The sequence below is a fragment of the Rutilus rutilus genome (genome assembly GCF_951802725.1).
Source record: "Rutilus rutilus genome assembly, chromosome: 8".
NCBI classification, from domain to species: domain Eukaryota; kingdom Metazoa; phylum Chordata; class Actinopteri; order Cypriniformes; family Leuciscidae; genus Rutilus; species Rutilus rutilus.
Window position 1 is genome coordinate 34,438,621 of NC_140222.1, and position 24,243 is coordinate 34,462,863.

Sequence of the window (24,243 nt, forward strand, 5' to 3'; positions counted from 1 at the left end):
GATAGACGTTTATACTGTCTATGGAGATAGAGGTATTCATTTGACATTTTTTATTGCTGCAAAAAAATTATGTACGTGACATAAAACTGTCTGACGTTTGTTGAGACATCCTTTGACGACGACAATAAATAGCTTTAGATGCATTTGTTATTGAACTGGCTGACATGACATCGATTGAAATGACTATTTGCTCAAAAATGATAAATACACTTACTTCTTCTGGAGGTGACGTTGGATCGCGAACTGGCAACGATCCACACTTGAGGATTAACTTTGACCCTCGTTCACTAAACAGTCAGTCAGAAAATGAATCTCGTATTTAGGAAGTTTAAGTGGTGCCTTTTCTTCATAAATAAAATCCATCCGCTGCGTTTTCAGTGGCTCTGATGTCAGTGAAGAATAGTATGTCCATTCTTACATCCCACAACAGAACACACTTCTTAGGAGGAGACATTACCGGCTGTCGTTGAAACAAACAATATGGCGATGGTGTGCAGAACAGATCACCGAGGGCGGGGTCTATGCCAAAACCAGATGTCAATCAAACCGCGTCGGTGGGGCTTAGCTCATTTCTACGTCACAATGAGGAAAATCTAGAACAGCTTGTTCTGAGACAATGCTTATGATTTATTGAGATAGTAAAAAAACTACTGGGTGGATTTTTTATCATTCTAGGGTGGTTTTGCCCACACACTGCCAACACACATTTATGTTCAAACACCATGTAAAAGTGAATTTTGCATAATAGGTGCCCTTTAATTTATGTCCCGTTGACCGGTCCATTGCATTACGAATAAAAGCAGAATCAATAAAGTCACAAATGTGATGCAGTCAGGTGGTTTGAGTGTGTGCGCGTTTTTTGAAGGGTTTTTATAGTCTTGATATCGTTTCTTATTCAAAAGTGGTGACCGTCTGAAAAGTGCAAAACCCGAAAAGCGTTACTACGAAAACAGTCAATAACTTCACTGTCACACACTATAGTGTCATCAAATTCAGTTCACACATCACTGCTGTCCTGATGGTTATACTACAAGACTTATTTTGTATAAATATCGTTTTGCATATATTTTATGATTATTATTTATGAAAATTATTCAAAAACTTCACTGTAATTCACTGTATTTTTGGCAAATTCAGTTCACACATCACTGCTGTCCTGATGGTTATACAACAACGCTTATTTTGGGAAAAAAATAGATTTTAAATTGTATATACTATTGTAAATGCAGAAGTTTTATGATTTTTATGAAAAATATTCAATAACTTTACTGTAATTCACTGTATTGTTGCCAAATTCAGTTCACACATCACTGATGTCCTGATGGTTATACTACAACACTTATTTTGGAAAAAATGTTTTTTTTTTTTAAGTTGTATAATTGTAAATTTATGATTTTTTAAAATGATTTTTATGAAAAAAAAAAACAATAACTTCAATGTAATTCACTGTATTGTTGCCTAATTTAGTTCACACATCACTGCTGTCCTGAAGGTTATACTACAACACTTATTTTGCTAAAATATATAATTTAAATTGTATATACAATTGTAAATGTATAATTTTTATGATTTTTATGAAACATATACTCAATAACTTTACTGTAATTCACTAGCCTAGAAACTAGACGCACCCTAGCGGCAGCAAAAATTATTTTGCAGCTAGGTGAGTCTAGACACTCTCAATAGACCTTCTAGCTGCAAAAACCCAAATTGGGTCAGGCCAATCACAACGCGTAAAGAGTAGGGGGGGCGGGCTTAACATAATGACGACAGACAGAGATGTGACGTTCCCTGGCTTGAAAACAAAGAATGGCTGCTGACGAACGGTCTTTTGAATCGGCTTTGGCCGCGACTCTGGAGGACTTGGAGTTAAGTTTTTCTTTAAGAAAAGAGCAAAGAACGGCACTTAAGTCATTCTTTAAAAAGGAAGATGTGTTCGTAGTTTTGCCGGTGTTACACCAGATTCTGTGACCGTCATAATATGTGACCGTAGTGGGCGCGGTTGTCACTGCGTGCTCCGTGATCTACGCAAACAGCATAACTTCTGACTATAAGCCAAAGGTGAAGTAGGCCTTATTTACGACACGTTTGTTTAGAAATGCTTTTTTGCCTGTCAGATATGGCAAAAGTTGAATCTATCATCTAACGTTAGCTCAGCTGTTGGGAAAACGCTCTGGTTGGTTGTAGCGCTGTCCTATTGCGTGCAGAGGGAATTTGAAAGACAGCCGTTTATCCCGCCCCTCGAATTGAGCGCGTCTATGGAGAGTTTCCAGACTTAACATCTTGATGTAAGTCTGGCTTGCCAGGCTAGTAATTCACTGTATTGTTGCTAAATTCAGTTCACACTGCTGTCCTGATGGTTATACAACAACACTTATTTTGGGGAAAATATATTTTAAGTTGTACAATTGTACATTTGTGATTTTTTTTATGAAAAATATTTAATAACTTCACTGTAATTCACTGTATTGTTGGCAAATTTAGTTCACCCATCACTGCTGTCCTGATGCCGGGAAGTTCGAATCTGTGAATTTACTGCCAACTTTACTCAACTGCACTAGTTCTCTTCCGCAGTCGGTGATGCAGGCAGTCTTGTGATTGGTTTTCAAACCAGCCAATCAGAATTTAGCAGTCTCATCTCTGATTGGCTGGAATTATGGCATATTGTAACGCTGGGTTGTGTTGAGCAAGCGAGCCGTCTGGGCTTAGAGAGCGCTCACGCTGGTATGAAAGGAGCAAGAAAGTGAAACTTTGCACACGCGAAAGAGAACGTCCGCGCACATCCAAATACTTATTTTAAATGCAAAATTGATTTTCGTTCGCTCGCAATATTTTCTTATCTGCGAGACGAACATTTCTCCGCAAAACTCAGTTCACGCGCGTGCGAAATGCCCTTTTGCGCGCTCAAAATGTGATCTTGCGCGCGCAGAATTCTGACCGAAATCTCACCCCATACGTCCCTGGCGAATCAGAATTGGATACATGTTATTTTATCCAATCTGATTGGTTCTCGTCACCTGCCATTCAACTCAACGCTCTTTGCCACTGCGAGTGCGCGGGCGACACCGTCATTCAGACTCCGTCAAAACCTTGCTAGACTGATCATTTTCGTAGAGAGGATGGCAGAAGTTAAACCAAATTCTGTCATTGATTTACTCAAAAAAAAAAGCTAGTTTGCCTGAAGCTAGTTATTTTACTTTAGAAAGTTTTAAATATGAATATTTTTCTTACACAAACTCATCGTTTTGCTTTAGAAGACCTTTATTAACCCCCCAAAAGCCGTGTGGAGTTCATTTATGATGGATAGATGCACTTTTATGAGCTTCAAACTGATGGTTGCAATCCACTGCCATTATCAAGCTCGGAAGCGTCTGGGTGTTTATTAATATCAGAGGCTCCCTTCACTTCTGTACAGATAAAACGTTATCAAAATGATTCCAGTTTTCTTGGATCCATGGAAGCGACAAAAAAGATCTGTATTATGCAGGCCGCCTAAGTAATTTGCTGAGGTCAATTTGTAAAGAAAGACTACACGCCTGCGCACACATATATTCAAATGCGCATACCTATAGACTAAACATGTAATACGCATGTCCACGCCGTCAGCGTTTTCACAGATTCACGTTTTTGAAGTTTACACAGAGATGATAACGTTTTTCAAAATCTTTCAACACTTGCACCTTGGAACCTATTTCAAGGTTTGCGTTCTCGAGTCATCAGGCACTGTTGTCGTGAAAATGAACAGGCCGGAACGCATTAAAGGTTTCTGTTTTACACGGTGTTGTGTTAGCGGTCCCTAAGTTAATAACTATTGATCTTTGCAATGGAAGTGAATCAAGCAAAACTAACTTCAGCTGGACAATAACTTTATTTTAGAGCTGCTGTAAAGCCCAAACAATCTCTGTTACTTAAATTTTCTAATATCTCTGTAAAGCTTCTTTGAAACAATCTATATTGTTTAAAGAGATATATAAATGAAGGTGACTTGACTTAATATAACTGTATTCATCTGAAAGAAGAAAGTCATATATAATACACCTAAGATGAATTGAGGGTGAGTAAATCGAGGGGTAATTTTCATTTTAAAGTGAACTACTCCTTTAAAAGGGCTGTTTTTCCTCGTTCCTCCGATAAGTTCTTTAAAAGGATCTTATCTCTTGCAAAAGAGTCAATAAAGGATGAATTATTGTGGGTAGAGTCACTGCTTTGCCAAAGAATATCTTTTTCAAGAGACTTCATTTTTTCTTTAAGGGCTCTAGTACTGTGTGCAGTGTACTGTTGGCAAAAAGTCTTAATTTGAGCTTTACCGATATCCCACCATTGACTCATTGAAAAGAGTGAATAAAGGTGCAATCCTGCAATAATCTATTATTAAAGTGCCAATGTGATTTAGAGAATCTAGGAATAGAGACAGAAACTTTAATAGATACATAGTGATGATCCGATAAAAAAAAAGATGGCAAAATTGAGCTATTAAAGAACCTTCCCCTATTGCCTTTTACAACATAGAAACGGCCGAGTTAACCAAACAGTTAACTGGACCCCATTGACTTCCATAGTAGGAAAAAAAAGTACTATGGAAGTCAATGGTTCCAGTTAACTGTTTGGTTACTGACATTCTTCAAAATATCTATCTTTCTGTGCAGCAGAAAAAATAAATTCATACAGGTTTTAAACAACTTGAGGGTGCATATGATGACAGAATTTACATTTTAAAGTGAAGTACACTGAGAAAAACAATAAGTAGAATTTACTCAATTTTTATAAGGCAAGTTTTTGCACGAATGTTTTTCAAGTAAATTTCACATTGATGGAAATTAAGTAAATCTACTTAACTAAGCCGAGTAAAATTCACAAAGTGAATAAGTACATATAACTTGGCCTGTTAAATTATATTGAGTAATTTTTACTTACAAATCTGATATAATTAATATAATTAAGTAAAACCACTTGATATTTTAAATACATTTTACTTGTTTTATGCAGTGCTGGTAATTATTTTAATATTATTTAAATGTTACTCTTATAATGTGACAAAATAATACTGTGACAATGTGCAGTTAAGAGTAATTTATTAAGAAATAAGCATCTACAGAAACCTATAATGACAATATTAACAATTCAGTATGTTCGGTCTCTCTCTTTGTCCCTCTCAACCGGTTTACAGCAACGGAGGCACAAAGGGCTGAATGCATTTGAGAAATATCCTGAAATTAAGAAAAGAGAGAGAGAAAAAACAATAATCAGTAAACAGCAAATACTTTTAAATTAAAAGTTTGAATTTGCATTCACATTATTCATTTCATTTATACCAAATCATTAAAAACATCCTGCATGACCTTACACTCATAGTCATTTACACACATTAATGCTAGCCTAACATGTGACACACAGCATGCAGATATCAAGGCTATTGTGCACGATGAGGGAACGAGAATGATTTAAGTGACATATTCATGGTTTTTAGGTGTAATTACTGATAAATCGTGTAAAACGTAAAGTTTAAAACTGAGAAAAAAATATGGCTAACGTCTTACAAAAGCTAGCACTAACGTTACCTCGTCATTAACCCTCGAGTCGGCAAACCCGCCGGCGCGTTTTGCTCGATTTTTCTCCACATAGCAGCAAAACTTAAAATACTCCGTCATTTTTGGTTATAAATATTACAGACTTAAGAAATATGAAAAACTAAACTGTTAAATGTCTACTTTTTCTTGTGCTTTTGTAAAAGAAAGAAAATAAACAGGGTGCTTTCTGCCTCTCCGTCTCCGTGAACTTTTTTCTGCACGTCTCTAAACTTAAGAACACTAAACTTTTCAAATGTATAGAATGAAGTGATGACAAGACAATCGTTGAATTAATCAAAAAATCATTATAAATCCGTAATATAATGCAGTTTTTTACTGTTGCTTACCTGTCGAGAGCCGTTGGAGTGGAGATTGGAAATACCTCAATCATCGCGTGTTTTCTTCTCTCCGCGCATGCGCAGATTCCTTTCTTCAAGGACTAAATTTTACTTGATTTTTTAAAATTTGCTTCAAGTACTTAATTGATGCATGTAAATATGCCAGAGAGTCAGAAGTCAATTTCACTTGTCTGTTGGATGTCTAATATTTACAAGTAAAAAATGAGTAGGCCTATGTAATTAGGATTTACTTAATATACTAAAGTTTTCATTTTTACAAAATGATTCTTAGCAAAAGATACATGATTGTTCCTGTTTTATTTACTTTGACATAAAATCATTTTTTACAGTGTATCCCTTTAAGGTTGTCATGAGGAAAGGAAAGAAAAAAAGCCCAAAATATCACCCTGTTAATAAACATGGCTCGAGTATTTCTTAGAACAGATTTTCAGTCTTTTTTTAACAGCGCTTACATGTTTCTTGAGTCAATATCCTTTTGGCTGATCAAGCTCCTCCAATGAAGCTTTTCTCGTAGCCATTGCACAAGAATCAACAAAAAGTTGCAAATCAGAGAAATACTTCTCTAATCTTGGTCTTCGCTGATTGAAAGAAACTCACCTCTCCCGGTGAGCTGTTCCTCGTCACTCAGTGACAGACCAACACAGGCCCGGATTGGGTAATCGTGAGAATCGGGAGAATTCCCGGTGGGCCGCTTCACTTTTGGGCCGGTCGAGGATTTTTTTTGTTTGTTTCACATTTCAATGTCACGTTAGTAACATTACACATCCCGCCTTCTGACACTGCAGCGCGCAGCCTCTGCATGGGTTGTACCATGTGAGGGAGTTCTCCCCTCCCCTAATATAGAGTTGGTTGGGTCCACAGCCAGTCCTTTCCAAAACGTTAGACTACCGCGGCCGCGTACCCGCGGCATCGCCGGCGCCTACCGATAGCTGGGCAGGCCCTACCGTAACGGTACGCGTCAGGGAGGATGGATGGGAGGAAGAAGAGGCCAGGTCGCCAGGAGGTATGGAAGCTTGTTTCCGCCACAGAATAAAGCATTTTAAACGATAATTGCGACTTTTTATCTCACAATTGCGAGTTTAAATCTCGGAATACATCAGTAATTGCGTTAAATAAAGTCTCAATTGCGTGTTATAAAGTCAGAATTGCCTGAAATAAAGTTGCAATTGCGTGTTATAAAGTCAGCATTGCGAGATGGTCAGAATTGCGTGATATTGAGTCGCAATTGCGTGTTATAAAGTCAGAAGAATTGCCTGAAATAAAGTTGCAGTTGCGTGTTATAAAGTCAGCATTGCGAGATGGTCAAAATTGTGAGATATAAAGTCGCAATTGCGTGTTATAAAGTCAGAATTGTGCGAAATCTTGAGCTCAAACTTGACTTTTGACCACTATTTTGAAGTTACTGTACTCTGCCTTTGTATTGTCAGCAAAAAGTGAGAAGTCATACCAAGGCAAAAGGCAGTAACTTCCACATTATCAATATTTAGTTGCTGATCACCATTAACAAAATCATTATAGTAACACCTGTATAAAATCTAGTGATCATGGCATTTATTTTGTATGATTTACAATTATTTATAGCCATCTACTTATTGCTATCCTGTGCTTTGGTTGCATTCTGATGGCATTATTAATACATTTGACATGACAAAATACCTCCTATTAGTCCAGCGTTGACTCGACCGCATTTAGGGCGGGGCTGAAGGCGAAGTTTTGGCACTCTGCCAGCTAGTTTGCGAGCTTTAATTCTTGGTTGTATTCATCTGATACGGCAATGTGTAACGTTTTTCTGTCAACTCTGCATAATCCTTCGCGATCGATATCGCACGTTTGTTGATGGAGCAGACCATACTAAATGTTCTGACCGCTCTGAGGACATCACCCAGATAGCAAAAATCATCTGGCCCAGATCTGGCCCAGACACTTCGTAAGTTCTGGGCCAGATCCGCGCAACGGACCCGGGCCGGTGTCTTTTGGCACAACGGGCCAATACCGGCACGGATCCGTTTTTTCCTCATCCGGACCAGAACTGGGCCAGCTCCGGATTCCTTTATGGCGATTTGGCCCAGATGTGGGCCAGATCTGGTCCAGCTCTGTTTTGAATCTGTTCCAGATCCACGCCGGATAAGGGCCGGATCAGGGCCAGCTCATTTTGTAGACCGTACACACACACTCTAGTAATATACATATCTAGAATTTTCAAGAATCTTCTTATATACATTATATAATATCTTATGGTCTTATGCCACTGATATTTTTTCTGTTAGATTTTAACATGAAATGCTTGAAAGTACTGATTTAGATGTAAAGACAATTAATGTATTGAACACTTTTGTACACTAAAATATCACTTGATAAACTAGTTAGCACTAACTCATAGCCACAACTTTACAATAATCATGCATTCAAAAAAATTTGGACAGAGTAAATTAGAATATTCAAGGGCCAGCTCATTTTGTAGACTGTACACACACACTCGCTCTCTCTCTAAAAAGTATAAGAGGTATACATATCTAGAATTTCAAGAATCTTCTCACATGATCTAATATCTTATAGTCTTATACCACTGATATGTTTTCTGTTAGGTTTTAACATAAAATGCTTAGGCAACAAAAAGTTGAAAGTAGGCTTTAGAAGTTTACATGAAAATTTACACTTTACACTAAAATACCACCTGTGTTAGCACTAATTCACAGCTGCCCACTATTTCACAATAATCATGCATTCGGAAATAAACAAATTTGACATTCAAGGGCTTTTATTTTGATCCATCTTCCATTTATTTGAATAAACAAAATGCAAAAATGTTCATCATACAACAAGAACCAAACAGAACGGGTAGGAAAGCCATGGAACTACAAACCCCTTCAGAACTGCCGTTTAATTCCCATGAGGCATCTGCAAACAAAAGACAAAGAAAAAAGCCATTAGTTTTGTTGAGATCTATTGAAGCAGAGTTCAGAGACAGACTATTGATTGACTATAAATGGACCTATTTTAAGTTGAGTTGTATTGTCTGTATTTGGGCTAATAATATAATATTATGACACTGCTGTTTTTTTATTTGTAAACTAGTCTTTAAAGTCCCTGTAAAGTCAAAATTAAGTATAAGTTTGTCATACCACAAAAATATGTGTTATTAGCCACCCAGCCCAATTTGAATGATTAAAAAAGCCGCCAAGTAAATAAAATAAGCTATCAAAATCTCGAAAGAATGAGCCGTATTCTCAGCTCTCAAACGCTGGGGGCGTGTCCGCTGGCTGCGCTGAAACCACGCCCACTCGCGGGAAAAATTACTCGCGCAGTCTCGCGGGCACGCGCTGCCAATGATGGCACCAGTTGTCGGCGCGAAGGGAGGATGAAGGCCGAGGCGGGAGATAGACGGTTCGGCCCCATTCACCACCAGTAACAATGGATTATCATTGAATTCCTGTTGTCTCCTGTTGTCTCCGACGAAAGTTTATAAACTGGGGTGCGTTTCCCAAAACCATCGTTGCTAACTACGTTGACTAACTCCTGATCTCTACAGAGGCGGGTGTTGGTGGTGATCATCAGCTCTCCATCAAGGTAACGTTAGCTCTTCACAAGATTAATCCACCTCTTCTTGATATGATAATTTTTTGGAAATTTAAATAAGGACACCGATCTGTTTTGGAAGTGATCGCATTCAGGTTATATGCATTTATGTGACGAAGGCATAGCCAGAGCCGTGGGCATAGTAGCTAGTAAACTGTAGGCTGATAGTAACTCGCGACTGAGCTGCGATAGGCTCAGGGACTCTAGTGCGTCATCAAGTAGGGGCGTGTCCAGGAGCTCAGGGGCTCCGGTGCGTCATCGAGCCCCCGTTTTAGCCCCGCCCAAAAAATCCAGATCACAGCAATGGTGAAAAACTGTTTAACGGTCTAACTCCACAATTCAGTACTTCACAGCTCTCAGTCTTTGTAATATGTTTTAGCAATGCATTTCTAGCATTTATGATGTGTTTAGAATTTTTTTATAGAATTGCCTTTTCAGGGACTTTAACGAAAACAGTAGATGTAATTACCATTAAATGAGAAATCGGACTCCTGAGGGGCTCAACATGTCTCTGATTGGCCATTGGTACCATGTGCTCAACATACAGTATATAATGGCTGTGATTGGCTACAATGATCAATGTTTCAAAAACATGTTGTTTTCACCGACCGCTTATCACCGATAGATGGATCCGCTGATAGACGCCAGATTTGAAACGCTGTGTAAGTCCTGGATGAAGACATGTTTTTGAAACGTTGATCATTGTAGCCAATCACAGACATTATATATTTTGAGCCGTGGACACAATGGCCAATCAGAGACATGTTGAGCCCCTCAGCAGTCAGATTTCTCATGCAAATGCAACCAGGAAAACGTTCCTAAGGGATTATAGATTAACGTTCTGCACGCATCTGAATTAGACTGAGAAATCTTTCCATTAGTTCTTGGGGAACCACCCTGATGGCTTGTAAAATGTGAACCCCCCCCCCCCCCACCCCCCACCCCCCTGGCTGCTTCTATCTTAAATTTACCTCAGTTAATGCCTCTTTGGCTCTTGCACGGTCTTTCCGGCCGCCGCCACGGTCAGAGGCAAGATTGAACCAACGGATGGCATAAGAATCAATATCAGTGTCTGCTGCAGCGGTAGAGGACTGGTTACTCCTTACAGCTCCTGTTGAGAACAAAACAAAAAAGTGCAATAAACATCTCCAACTTCCCCAGAGTAATAAGCTCCAAATTGATAGTTCTTCAGTAATGTAGATCATTTAAGGGATAAACAGGTATTTCAATGATTTAAATATTAATTTAAAGGGAAACATACACCTGCAAAATAAACTCAATACCTGTGGCACCTGACAATACATTGAGGTTTTACTGTTTTGCTGGTATAGGCCTACAGTATGTTTTTATGACTCTCAAAGTGATGATAGCATTGACTTCCATTATAAGAATCACAGAGGACTATGGTTTCAGCTAAACATCTTTACTGGTCAGCTGAAGAAGAACAAAAAAGACACCTACATCTTGAATGGACTGAGAGTGAGTTTAAAAAAATTGGGTGAACTATCCCCTTAAATTGATCAGAATCAGATATCACAAAAGTAGTTTGATGGGACTGAATTACTAAAGTAAGAAATTAAAGTAATAAATAAATTTAAGAAATAGTTATATCTTAGCCATAAATATTATTTGTGGAGATGGTTTACTACAGCCATATCACCCTGTAGCCCGAGACTGGTTGCCCACTGAAGCTAAGCAGAGCTGAGTCTGGTTAGTACCTGGATGGGAGACCTCCTGAGACAACCAGGTTGCTGCTGGAAGTGGTGTTAGTGAGGCCAGCAGGGGGTGCTCACCCTGTGGTCTGTGTGGGTCCTAACGCCCCAGTATAGTGACTGGGACACTATACTGTCAAAGAGCACCGTCCTTCAGATGAGACGTTAAATCGAGGTCTTGACTCTCTGTGGTCATTAAAAATCCCAAATCTGCCCCTTGGTCTTTGTCCAACATGACCTCCTAATCATCCTCATATACTGATTGGCTTCATCACTGTCTCCTCTCCACCAGTAAGCTGGTGTGTGGTGGGCGTTCTGGCGCAATATGGCTGCCGTCACATCCAAGTGGATGCTGCACATTGATGGTGTTTGAGGAGATTCCCCATTCTATGTAGAGCGCTTTGAGTGCCTAGAAAAGTGCTATATAAATGTAATGAATTATTATTATTATTATTATTACTTAAAGGTATTATATCATACTTACTGATCAACAAACTTCTTGTGTGCATTTCTTTAAAAGACTTCTTCCCATTGACTCCTTTCCAGTTTATTTGTTTAGCTACGGAGTCTGAGAACAGCCTGTGCAGTATGTTCCATGTGATGTTTTTGACGTTTTGTCCTCCCACAGCACCCAGAGCAGATATCTGAAAAGACAAAAATACATGATATAAAACTGTGTAATTCTATTTTCTGTTTTGATTAATGATCTGAAAATATAGATGAGAGCAGTGAATACTATTATAGGCACAGAGTAAATTTGCACAGCAATCGTGAAGTAGCTTTATGTAATTAGGGTCCACTGGAGGCAAGCACTTAGAACCCAAATGCAGTTTATTGAAACAAAATTAAACACCAAATCGTGACACTTTAGATCACAGGTGTCAAACTCAGTTCCTGGAGGGCCACAGCCCTACAGAGTTTTGTTCCAACCCTGCTTCAACACACACACACACCTGCAGTTAAAATAAGCCTGAAGGACTTGATTAGCTGATCAGGTGTGTTTAATTAGGGTTGAAGCTAAACTCTGCAGGGCTGTGGCCCTCCAGGAACTGAGTTTGACACCCCTGCTTTAGATAATAAAAATAAACACACCATGTTTTGTTTAGCCCGTGCGTTTTTTGAATCTTTCAGCCACTCCTCCAACTGCTCAACTTCAGGCATAGTGGCCAGTGGAACACTAATACCGTGAGGCATTTCAGCCACAGGAGTTTCTGTCCCCAGTCGTGCAGCAAGATTATTGACAGCAAAGGCAAGCTGCGTTTGCTGTTCCTTAACATTTTCTAACAATGTTAGAATGTGCAGCTGAGCAGCTACAAAAAAGAGTTAAGGAAGCATTTAAAGACCAAAAGTTTTCTTAATCTATATAATTGGAAAAATCATACTCACAGAATGTTTTAAATTTAAAGGATTTTACCAGAGCAAGGAATAGGTCCAGTGCCCGTCTTCCCCAGTCTAAACGTGGGCCTGAAGGAATGCTCGTTTGACGTTTGAGGCGTGGCAGAGATGTGGCCCATAGAGCGTGATGGCAGTTGAGAGGTAGGCATAGCAACTGGAGGCACTGAGACCAGGGAGAGGCAAGATTAACTCATTGTTTTTGCCCATAAGTTATCATTTTGATGAGCAAAGCTTGCAAGCAAAAAAAGTTTACCTGTATAATATCCATCTTCAGGATGCATCAGATCTGGGTCATATCCAACAGAGCAGTGGCGCAGAGGACTGGAAGGCATTGCAGCTGTATTAAAGGGTGGTGGTGCTGCTGCTGTGAAACATGGAAATGACAGTAATTAGTTTTTTTAAGTATTCAGTATCATACTAATAAATCCTTCAAGTATGAACACCTAAAACCTGTTGAAATCAATGACGCTGTTACACTGCACAACGAAGCTCTTACTGTACTTACCTCATGTTCGCGTTGGTGAAATCATTAGTGAGAGTGCAGAAACTGCGTTGCAATGATAAGATCTTCATTCACGTGATCAACAGGCTTACACTGAAGTCTCACAGCAGCCAATCACAGCAGTGGGCGTTTACACTGAAGTCTCACAGCAGCCAATCACAGCAGTGGGCGTTTACACTGAAGTCTCACAGCAGCCAATCACAGCAGTGGGCGTTTACACTGAAGTCTCACAGCAGCCAATCACAGCAGTGGGCGTTTACACTGAAGTCTCACAGCAGCCAATCACAGCAGTGGGCGTTTACACTGAAGTCTCACAGCAGTCTATAGGCTTGTTCGACTTGAACCGGCGCTGCACAGACCGATCGGTTTATGACATCAAAGTACCGCGAGAGCAATTCAAAAGCATATAGGAGCCATCTACTTTCTATTCGCTCTCGCGGTACTTTGATGTCATTCACCGATCGGTCTGTGCAGCACCGGTTCAAGTCGAACAAGCCTAATCACAGCAGTGGGCGTTTACACTGAAGTCTCACAGCAGCCAATCACAGCAGTGGGCGTTTACACTGAAGTCTCACAGCAGTCAATCACAGCAGTGGGCGTTTACACTGAAGTCTCACAGCAGCCAATCACAGCAGTGGGCGTTTACACTGAAGTCTCACAGCAGCCAATCACAGCAGTGGGCGTTTACACTGAAGTCTCACAGCAGACACGCCCCTTCAAACAGAGTGTTTAAATCAGAGGCTAAAATCAGGCTAGGAATAATGCCTTTTATTTCTAAATTATAACAAATTTTGATCTAAAAAACCTACTAACATTATAAGGGCACCCCAGGAACATTCTAAAATAATAAAATAATCCATGCAAGGGCACCTTTAATGTGACAACTAAACAGCTAGATATTAACAGAAACATTGGTTACAAAATGATTCAACGGAAATACAGGAATATACCAGTGGAAGAAGAAGATTCACTTGATGGTATGTCAGGAGTAGGTGGAGGAATAAGTGGCAGTAGACAAGTTGAAAGATTGTGGTATCTCCTCTTTGCAGCCTCTGGCTCACTGTCGGAATCGGTATCACCAAAGATTTGCCTAACAAACAAATTACAACAGACCATATTGATTATTTTGGGCATGGTTACAAACATCAACAAATTTATTGAAAACTTTAATAACTGTGTATACTCAACTAGGCACACTAAATATTAAATTAGCCTACTAAGTCTGTACTACGAATCTTTGTTTCACCTGAGCTCTGTAGTACTGTAAGAAACAATATTCACTCTACAAAGAATACATTGCTTTCTTTGATAATTAAAGCTAATTACACCATAGCAAAAAATATGTTTGCACAACCTAATATGTGAGCTCTATAGTACTGTTGTCAAAACAAGTTCCGACTTTGGTACCAAGTCGGTACTGAAAATAAAAAAATGTGACGATAACAGTCTTTCCCTAGCATTTTGAGGGTTGTTGATCAGATTCTTTAAAATTTCAATATTGACTTGGTATCAAAAGTCTGTACTTATAACAACACTACTCTATTATTAACAAATATATTTCTAAATTATGCATGTGTCAGTCTCGGAATATGAAACCTTGGCTTAATTTTTCTTTTCCTAATGACTTCTTCCTCTTCTTCATCTGTTTGTAACTCTGAGGTATTACAGGTTAGTGAGGCCCTCAGTTTGTCTCTTGCTTTAAGGTAATCACCTGATCAGGATTAACAAAAAAAAAAAAAAAAAAAAAATCTGTTAAGTTGGTTTACAAAGTTGGTGTATTTCATAACATAATTTTGTTTCTAAAGCAGATCCTTACCAGATCTGGAAAGGACTCGGACATCAAACTTTTTCCAGTCTGCTCCTGGCTCTTCACATTTTTGGATGGCTCTATTTACACGTTCGTCACTTCTATAATTTGGCCACCAAGTGACACCATCCTTGAACCATGACTCAGATATGATGTTGACTGTCTTTGTTTCCATAAATTCGATGAGAAGAAACATCTAAAAAAAGAAATTACATATTTGAAGAGATTGTCCATAAGACAACACTTCTTTTGACAATTTCCTTCAATAAATATATTAGCATTTTTTTATGAATCCATATTACTAGATTAACAGTTAGCGTCGAACTCACGCCGTAGCTACGTCGTAGGCTGTGTGTAGCGCGCATACCCTGACATGCACCTCTCCAAAAATGTAACAACGTGTCAACTCTACGCGGACGCAAGCGCTGTGATTGGTCTGCTAGATCTAATATGCATCACAAGGTAAAACTCTTCTCATCCACAGTAGTATGCACCAAAAAAATCTAATATAGAAAAAAAAAAGCACGAATATCACACTCACCAAATCTCAAAACTGTTGCCTTTAGGAATCATCCAAAAACCCTACATTGTCAAAATCCAAAAGTTTCCAGAAAACCTTTGTGGAGTACAGCAGCTCTTCGTCAGCTTTTCGTCAATTCTGAGTGTTAAGTCAGTCTTTAGTCAGCATAAATTTTGTTTTGTCTCCTACTACTCTGCTCTTTAACCCTCACCTTTTACAGCCCCACCTACCCACATAGCAACATTGTGACTGCCCAGATCCGGCCCACAAGGAATGATGATCTAGTCCACATGTGGTGTTGAATGACGACCCTTGGGTGGTCCACTCCTGTTTGCCAGATCTGGATGACAAGCAGGCCATAGCAATGCCACATGTCAGCCAAGAGAAAATAAATAAACCAGACCTGGACTTTATCTGAGCCACAAAATCTGTTCTCATCTCAGCCTTAATATGCCTGTTAACATCATCATTCCATATGTGCCAGATGTGGGCCGGATCTGGGCCGTCACAATGTTGCTATGTCCTAGAACTAATCCATCTGTGCACTATAACTTTGGCTGTGCAAGAAGGGCATGACAACAAATTTATCTTTGTAAGGAAGGAGCACACACTTGTGAGAGATCTGGGATATTTTGGCTACCCTAAACGGTCCTGTAGGCTGAGAAACAATAAATACTCTGAGAAAATCCGAGCTCATTCGATAGTTGTAGAAATTTTCCATCTGTGTTAAAACTTTAAACACTATATATATGCCATCGACAGACTGAACAATGTTATAGATAACACAAATGTCTTTGTCTACAGCAAAAACATTATCGCCGGTGGAAACTTTCATTGACCACTGTTCAGTCTGCAGCTGCCTGTACTGTGCTGTAGCTTGAAGGCCGTCAGGAACAGGTCCAACATAATGTTGCATTCTTAAACCTTTACAGGGCAGCTCGACAGTCTTGATGTCTTCAACCTCTGATAACCTTCTTATTACCTGTGCAAGAGGAAATTCTGGCTTTCTCACAAACCTTTTCAGTTTATGGAGGTAATTTTCATATGGAAAAGCTGAGATAGAGTCTAAAGAACCATGCAGTTGGGCATCAGCTGACAGATGGACCAAGCCATGCACATTATACACTAAGGCATCTTTTCCATAAAGCTCCCCAAAATGATTTACAAATGTTGTAAGTAGCGTGTTTGCATAATTGTTAAACAAAGAACACAGCTGAGGACTGACAAGGATGCAAATACCAGTATACAATAACATAAAGTTATTATATACATCACAATCTAAATATGGTGCCAGAGCAACAGAGCCAGTATACAACAGAAATTGTCTTAGTTCAGTAGCTTTCCAACGGTCTAGCTCTCTCAGAGACCTCGGCTTCCTTGCAAACTCAACTGGTATGTATGCACGCATCTGAATTAGACTTTGAGAAATCTGATCAACAAGACTGGAGGACAAGCGAAACTTCAAAGGACCCCTGAGCCAAATATTTAACAATCTCCGTGTGACACCTAAACACACAAGATGCATGTAATCTAAAGGGAATCTAGTCACCATGCCCACATCTAGACCAGAAAATCCATGTGGTCCATGATGATGATGCTCCTCGTCAACTCTGTCTGAAAATGATAAATCAGTCCGTAACACAAAGTCATTTCTGGGGTATGTCATTCTGTTGTTAACATAAACACCTGGCTGGCGACACTTATCACAACCATGGTATCCATTGTGAGCTTTTGTGTTTTTTACAAAAGATCTAGCAGGGGTATCACATATAACAGAATCCAGTTCAATGAAAACCTTTTTTCCTCTAAAAAAGAAGCCTTCATGCAGCTGCTTTAACTCATCGGTAAAGTCTCTCAAAAATTCATCAGGGGCATTTGGTTTTTTTGTACCACTAAAAAGCCCAATGACAACTGGTTCTTTCAGTTTGAAACCCAAGAAAAGTCCTAAAATGGGCCATAACTGTAAATTAGAGCTCTTAAATAAGGGCAAGCCATCAATATTTATCTGCAATCTAAAAGTAAAGCCATCTGCAATCTTTCCAATTAGTTGGCTTATGGTGTTATGCATAGCTGTCAGGATTCCTCTATAGTAATACAAACCACCACATTTCTGCTGGATTTTGTATTCAGTTTTTGTTTTAAGGATGGTTCGAGCATCCTTGGGCAGTTCTGGGTGGTACAATCTCAACAAACTAAGAAGGGCTGTGAGGGCTACTAAAGAAACACCAAACTGTACAGACCAATTGGCTAAACTTTCAACAAGGCTGACTGGCTCATCTGCAAACTCAGATTCTGATTCAGAGTCAGGCTCTGAAACATGTTGTCTCTCTGTCACTTCTCCAATGTCATCTGTGCAAACAGAATTTAAATGGTCATCTGTGTGAGGGAGTCTAGAGTCATTACTGCTTTGTGTATCATTTGTGATGGAATCTGTGTGAGTTTGAGTTGGTTCTGATTCTAATAGACAGTCTTCTGCAATGTCATGAAGTCGTTTCTCAAGGGAAATACGAGCCCTCCGTCTGACTCCAGAGCTTGTTAAAGGTGGTTCCCTTCTTTTCATTGTTTCTAAAAAGAGTAATTGTGGCAAACAGAAAAGTAATTAAACTGTTATTGTCTTTAAAACATGTAGTATACATTCTGGATGGGGAGATACACAATGTGTCTGTATCTATGTAGATATGTGTATGTGTATATATATATATATATATATATATATATATATATATATAAGATTGAGCCACTGTAGTCACTTGGACTATATTAACGATCTCTTCAATAACTTTCCTGGGCCAGCAAGTTTGGGCCACCTAGCAGCCTGTGGAAGTGACCCAGCACTCAGATTTCATCAAAAATATCTTAATTTGTGTTCCGAAGATGAGCAAAGGTCTTACGCGGTTGGAACAACATGAGGGTGAGTAATTACTGACAGAACTTTCATTTTTGGGTGAAATAACCCTTTAAAGCTGCAGTCCTCTAGTGGTTAATAAAAAGAACTGCATGCATTTTGTGGAAGAACATTGTAGCCGGAGCTACTTCTCTCTATGATGGACTAGACACGCAGGTCCTGAGACACGAACCAGTCTAAAATAGTCCCAATATAAACACTTATTACAGGTGTAACATAGATATTCAGGGAAAGAGAAAAACACGATTTGGAAAATGGATTCATGATGTATTCGCTCATTATGCAAATTTTTTACATTTTGAACACAAAAACACAAAAAAAATGTTACGAAAAAAAAAAATGACGGACTGCACAGTCACTGCAGTTGTAATTAAATGCAGTCTTGGAGAGCAGACTATACTTATTTCAAAAACGTTTTTAAACTTTTGGCAGGTAACGTTAATATAAAATCTCTTTTAAAATGAGGGTCTGCGGGAGACCTTAGCTAAGTTAGCTTAAGGGTTGACATAACATAACGTTAACGCAAGCTATCACTGACATAACCACGCAGCACATTTAAAAAAAATAGACATTTATAATGGTTCATAATAATAAATAGAAGCAGTTAAATTCGTCAATTATATATTCGTTAATTACAGTCTTCTGGACCATCTTCGTATTAGCATGCTCTCCCTTTGATAACATTAGAGTCAGCTAACGTTAATACTATTCAAAACCGATCAAAGGAGCAAAAAAAAACATTTTAAGTTAACGAATACACAACATAATCAAGAAATTAATTCATTAATAGCAGTTTGAGCACACTATGGAACTTACCTTGGTGAAGTTTTGGAGGTAGGATACCGAGTTACCGATCTGGCTGCCTCCTTCGCTCTGCTGCAGAAAGAAAAATCGCGCGCTCGTATCACGGATGTGGCCCGAATCTGTTTCGCGACGGTTGTTGCCGCGCACTAAAACTAGGGCCCGGGCTGGATCCGTATTACAGCAGTGAAACGGACGTGACTGTAACGCGGATTTGCCGGTTTAGAGACGGATCCGGCTCGGAGTCGTCTGCTGTCTGGGCAGAAGTTAGTGCGACTGATGGCAGCTGTACAAAGTACACAGGCTACACCGTAATTTTAATTTTAATGGACATTAAAACAAAGGCAGATAACCGTACAATCTGGTAGGTAGCATTATTTGATTAAACACCGGCACCGTAACTTCATATTGACGCGGGGCTAAACAAAGGCAGAGCACCGTAACTCGTAATTTGAGCGTTCCAAAACAAAGCCAAAGAGCGGTAACTGATGTTACGGTGTTCTGCCTTGGTTTCTCATGGGCTTTTGGAAGTTACTGTTAAGACAAATCATTATTTTCTCGGAAAAAAAACGGAATTGATTCAAGATACTTATCCACATGATAAAGAAGGTCTTGAATGTGCCAAAAATATAAATAACTCATTTTCAACCAAAAACGAAGTTACGGTCTTTTGCCTTTGCACGGCAGTGTTAACCGCGTGTTCTTTCGGATTTTCTTCGTCTTTAGACAAAGATTCCGATACAGCCAGATCAGTTTTGTTACCTAACATTCTCCGAAGCAGAAGCCACTTGCTCCAGAAGCATATTAGGTTTGGTCTCATTTTGTTCAGTCACCTTATTAGATGGACATTTTTGTCTTGCATGACCAAAAATCCCACAAGAAAAACATTTCATTGAATCCGTGCTAATAAAAATTGTATAACCTTTAGGCCTACCTGACAAATGTCAATTTCACGGAAACGTCTAAATTTTGAAATTCGGCATTCAAAATCATAAAAGTTTGTCGTCTGAAAGACATCGCGTTTCAAATTTGGATTTTTAACACCAAGGGGGGTCATTGTAATCGGCATCAATATTTTGCCATAGCGGCCAAGTAAACGCTCAAGTGAATCATTAGAAATAAAAGGCGGCACATTGGAAAGAGTTACCTTTTTAGAAGGGCTCGACAGCGGTAAAACAGGTAGAAAAACATCACCAACAGATAAGCCAACTTCTACTAAATGATTAACCATATTCTTCTTTCAAAAACACAACAGCTTTATTCATTCTAGATGCAGAAAGAATTTTCCGAGCACCTATTTCACTACTAACAGCAGTCTTCGACCGTGATCGGGTTGGGGCCGAATACCGAGCCCGGAGCCTCTCCTCGGACAGCACGTCAAATATGTATTTATTCTATCTGACTTATTTGTAAGTGTGAACTCGTGAAATCTCAATTCTCCAGCGCCTGTCATCTTTGTTGTTAACGAATTCAACCCAAGCGCTCGTTGGTGACGTAGATGATTAGGCTACGTTGCTCATCTGTCCATCATCGTATAAAGCCCGCCCTGACAATTTGATTGGTCCAAACAATTTTTGTTCGGGCAAAATAGCTCCTCAATACGGTGACGCATTGCTGCCACATACATATTATTTTTTTCCCTCAATTATGTCGTAATAACGAGATCTTATGTCGTTTTAACGACATCTTTTCTCGTAATAACGAGATCTTATGTCGTTTTAACGACATCTTTTCTCGTAATAACGAGATCTTATGTCGTTAAAACGACATCTTTTTCTCGTAATAACGAGATCTTATGTCGTTAAAACGACATCTTTTTCTCGTAATAACGAGATGTTATGTCGTTAAAACGACATCTTTTTTTGCCCTTATAAGGACATGTGTAGTCATGTACAAAATATGCATTTATCCACATAAAAATTGACGCCTTTATCACACGTTCAAAAAGCTTAAGCAAATAGCCCCCAATCATGCTAAATTAATCACTAAGGCCCTTTTTTGAAAATATATTTTAAATAGGCCTATAAGTTTTTTTATATATATAATATATTATATATAAGATTTATTTTTGTTAATATGCTATATCTTCATTCATTACCTAGAGATATAATTAACCAAAAAGTAGTCAAAACACATCTAACAGAAAATTTTACAACATTGTGTTCTTATTTTGTTTAATTAACGAAATGTCAATCTTCGTCTTTATAACAGAAGATACAATACAATACAAAAATCTTCTAGATACAGCCTACAATCTTCACATGTATAACGGATGTCACCTTATAAACAGTCCTTTGTGTAGTGGAATAAGCAATGATATATATAAATATATGGTTAGTATCTTAATTTAAATTTTATTTTATTATTTTATTAGTTCATTAATTATGCTAACTCAACTAATTAAATGTGAAGAGCTGGATACTAATTACTAATGAAATAATGTCAGATATAAATGTAGGCTATTGATTAGAGTTGCCATAGACTAAAGGATTTTTCTCGACTAGTCATTCATTTAAGCAATTAGGACTAATCGCACGTTTATATTCAATGCTGGGTGCATGTACGCTATATTCCGCGCTCAAGCGCATGCATAAAACTTGCCGCAAAGCGCCGGCAAAAGTATGCTAATGATAAATGTATCTGAAAAAAAAAAAAACGAAGCATTTTAATTGTTTATTAATGAACTAGTCTTTTCTAAATCAGTGTAGGCTGCCTGCATACATATCTCCATACATCTCCGCTGTAATGTATGAGCCTTTACGGACAGGATTAATCAGATGGTATACCGTATATGCTTTCGATTGGATTTTTTTTCGTTGGTAGACATTTTTTTGTATAAACTTTATAGTTATATTTCTCATGTCTGTGAGGCTTGTCTACTGTTTTCCAGTTCATTTTTGAGGCGCGCTCCAATTCACAGAGATCATGAAAGCGCGCCCTGTTCGTTTTCTTTTATTTTACAAAAGCACACCGTTTTCTTGTTGTTTTGAGTTTACACAAATAAAAGTAGTTGTGACTGATGTATTATTATTTTCTGTATGACCAGAAATGATGGAGTAGCCTATTTTAAGTTGTTTCCACTGTTGATGGGAAAATGCAAGTGATGGCACCGGCGCCTCCATCCATGTCATATTGCGCGCTCCACACTCCGCACAAACACTATTATGCGCTTCATAATAGCAAACATTTATCTAGCTTAACGTTAGAGCGAGCGGCCATGCCAGACGGATATTGCGCCAGTTTGAAAAGGGCGGCTGAAACACTAAGCCTATACAGATAAACGCCCAACGCTGGTGTTTTTCTTTAAACAAATTCGTTTAGGCTTTAAAATAAATATTGTTTATGGGCTGATTAATGCCACAATAATTTGTTTATTTTATTGGCTACTTGTATTTTTCATTTTTGCTTTGCATTGAATAGGCCTACCATTGAATATTTGCATTGAATGCATTGAATATTTGCTGTGCACCGCAATGCCATCCTCCCATAGAAAGACACGTTAAGAGCCACCTATTTTCTTTATAATAAAGGGTTTCTATGGAAGGACAACATATTCTTTATCACTGAAGCTTTTTCTTTATTATAGGCCTGAGGGTGTATTATTCCATTAAAAAAGGACTGTTTATAAGGTGACAATCCATTATACATCTTGAAGATTTTTGTATTGTATCTTCTGTTATAAAGACGAAGATTGACATTTCGTTAATTAAACAAAATAAGAACACTTGTAAAAAAATAAACAACTTAGGCTATGTTCTGTATGTGTTTTGACTACTTTTTGTTTAATTATATCTCTATGTAATGAAGATAAAGATAAAAATAAATCTTATTAGGGCTATATAATATATCATATTAAAAAAACATATATAAAATATAAAAAAGCCTATATAAAATATATTTTCAAAAAAGGGCCTCATTGATTAATTTAGCATGATTGGGGGCTGCAACTATTTGCTTAAGCTTTTTGAACATGTGATAAAGGCGCGATAGGCTGTCAATTTTATGTGGATAAAGGCATATTTTTTACATGACTACACATGTCCTTATAAGGGCAAAAAAAGATGTCGTTTTAACGACATAACATCTCGTTATTACGAGAAAAAGATGTCGTTTTAACGACATAAGATCTCGTTATTACGAGAAAAAGATGTCGTTTTAACGACATAAGATCTCGTTATTACGAGAAAAGATGTCGTTAAAACGACATAAGATCTCGTTATTACGACATAATTGGGGGAAAAAAATAATATGTATGTGGCAGCAATGCGTCACCGTACCTCAACGGATCGAGTCCAGACCAACTTCCCGACCTAAAAAACTTGTGGGCGGGGCTAAGTTCGGCTGGCATCCAGGCTAGTTAGTAACTGAAGTGTAGATCACATTTGTACAATTATATGAAAAAAATAATAAGATTGAAATAAATGATAAACTCTAAAAATTCAACTTTTATCTTTTTCAGGTTTGATTCTAATCATAATGTAACATTATTGAAAAAAAAAATGCAGTACAAAAAATGCTAAACTTTGCTAAACAATGCTAAACAAAAAAGTCATTTTTATTGCTAGAATTGTGATTTTATAATATTTATATATGAATCCAACTGGTAAAACTTGTGAAAAGATATCTTTCAGTTAGTCAAATTGCAAATAGCATCTAATGGAGCTCTATTAGCCATCTAGTGGCTAAAATAATAATTTTTTACTTTTAAAACTACATTTTACAAAATATGGGCAAAAATTTTACACCAAGCCATGTAAAATTATCCATGTTATCCCCATGAATGAAAGTTAGAAATATGGGTCTTTTATAAAGTGAATTTTACATAAAATGCTGTTTTTTAGTAAAAAGCCTATTTAAGTAAATATTTAATTATAGAAATTTAAAATATATCATAAATCCTCCAAAAACTGCACAAATGTTGAGTAAAATTACATTTGTAAAAAAATATATATTATTCTGTTACAAAATTAAATGTTATTTGTTAAACAGGAAGCTATTGGGTTACAATAGAAAATTGCCATTGCTGGTAAAACTTCACAGATATCAAAGAAATATAAAGCTCAACTAAAAATGTTTTCTCTGTGTATTGCAGGGAGTGT

At 38.0% G+C, this 24,243-nt stretch overlaps 1 protein-coding gene and 1 long non-coding RNA gene across 4 annotated transcripts; both read right to left on the reverse strand.

Moving 5' to 3' along the window:
- Positions 1-8,685: 8,685 nt before the first annotated feature.
- Positions 8,686-12,967, reverse strand: LOC311294579 (uncharacterized protein). 3 transcript variants are annotated; one of them, XM_084415529.1, is made up of 6 exons: positions 12,863-12,967; positions 12,629-12,772; positions 12,307-12,524; positions 11,699-11,858; positions 10,474-10,613; positions 8,686-8,824 (listed from the first exon to the last, which is right to left on the reverse strand). In XM_084415529.1, exons 1-6 carry the CDS (start codon positions 12,939-12,941, stop codon positions 8,807-8,809), a joined length of 759 nt encoding a protein of 252 aa, XP_084271655.1. In that variant the 5' UTR covers positions 12,942-12,967; the 3' UTR covers positions 8,686-8,806. The 3 variants fall into 3 exon arrangements, with proteins under 3 accessions (XP_084271655.1, XP_084271656.1, XP_084271657.1); XM_084415530.1 differs by lacking the exons at positions 8,686-8,824; positions 10,474-10,613 and adding an exon at positions 11,400-11,623; XM_084415531.1 differs by lacking the exons at positions 8,686-8,824; positions 10,474-10,613 and adding an exon at positions 11,400-11,634.
- A 793-nt stretch (positions 12,968-13,760) lies between these two features.
- On the reverse strand, positions 13,761-19,271 carry LOC311296077. The gene is made up of 5 exons (XR_014628483.1): positions 19,160-19,271; positions 14,928-15,114; positions 14,708-14,822; positions 14,062-14,201; positions 13,761-13,825 (listed from the first exon to the last, which is right to left on the reverse strand). It is a non-coding gene; the product is annotated as an uncharacterized lncRNA (long non-coding RNA).
- Positions 19,272-24,243: the final 4,972 nt, after the last annotated feature.

Coding starts and splice junctions, on each gene's coding strand:
- LOC311294579 (XM_084415529.1), bottom strand. CDS start 12,941: ATGCCTTCCAGTCCTCTGCGCCACTGCTCTGTTGGATATGACCCAGAT. Junction 12,525..12,628: donor TGGACCTATTCCTTGCTCTG/GTAAAATCCTTT, acceptor TCTTTTTTGTAG/CTGCTCAGCTGCACATTCTA. Junction 11,859..12,306: donor CACGGGCTAAACAAAACATG/GTGTGTTTATTT, acceptor TTGTCTTTTCAG/ATATCTGCTCTGGGTGCTGT.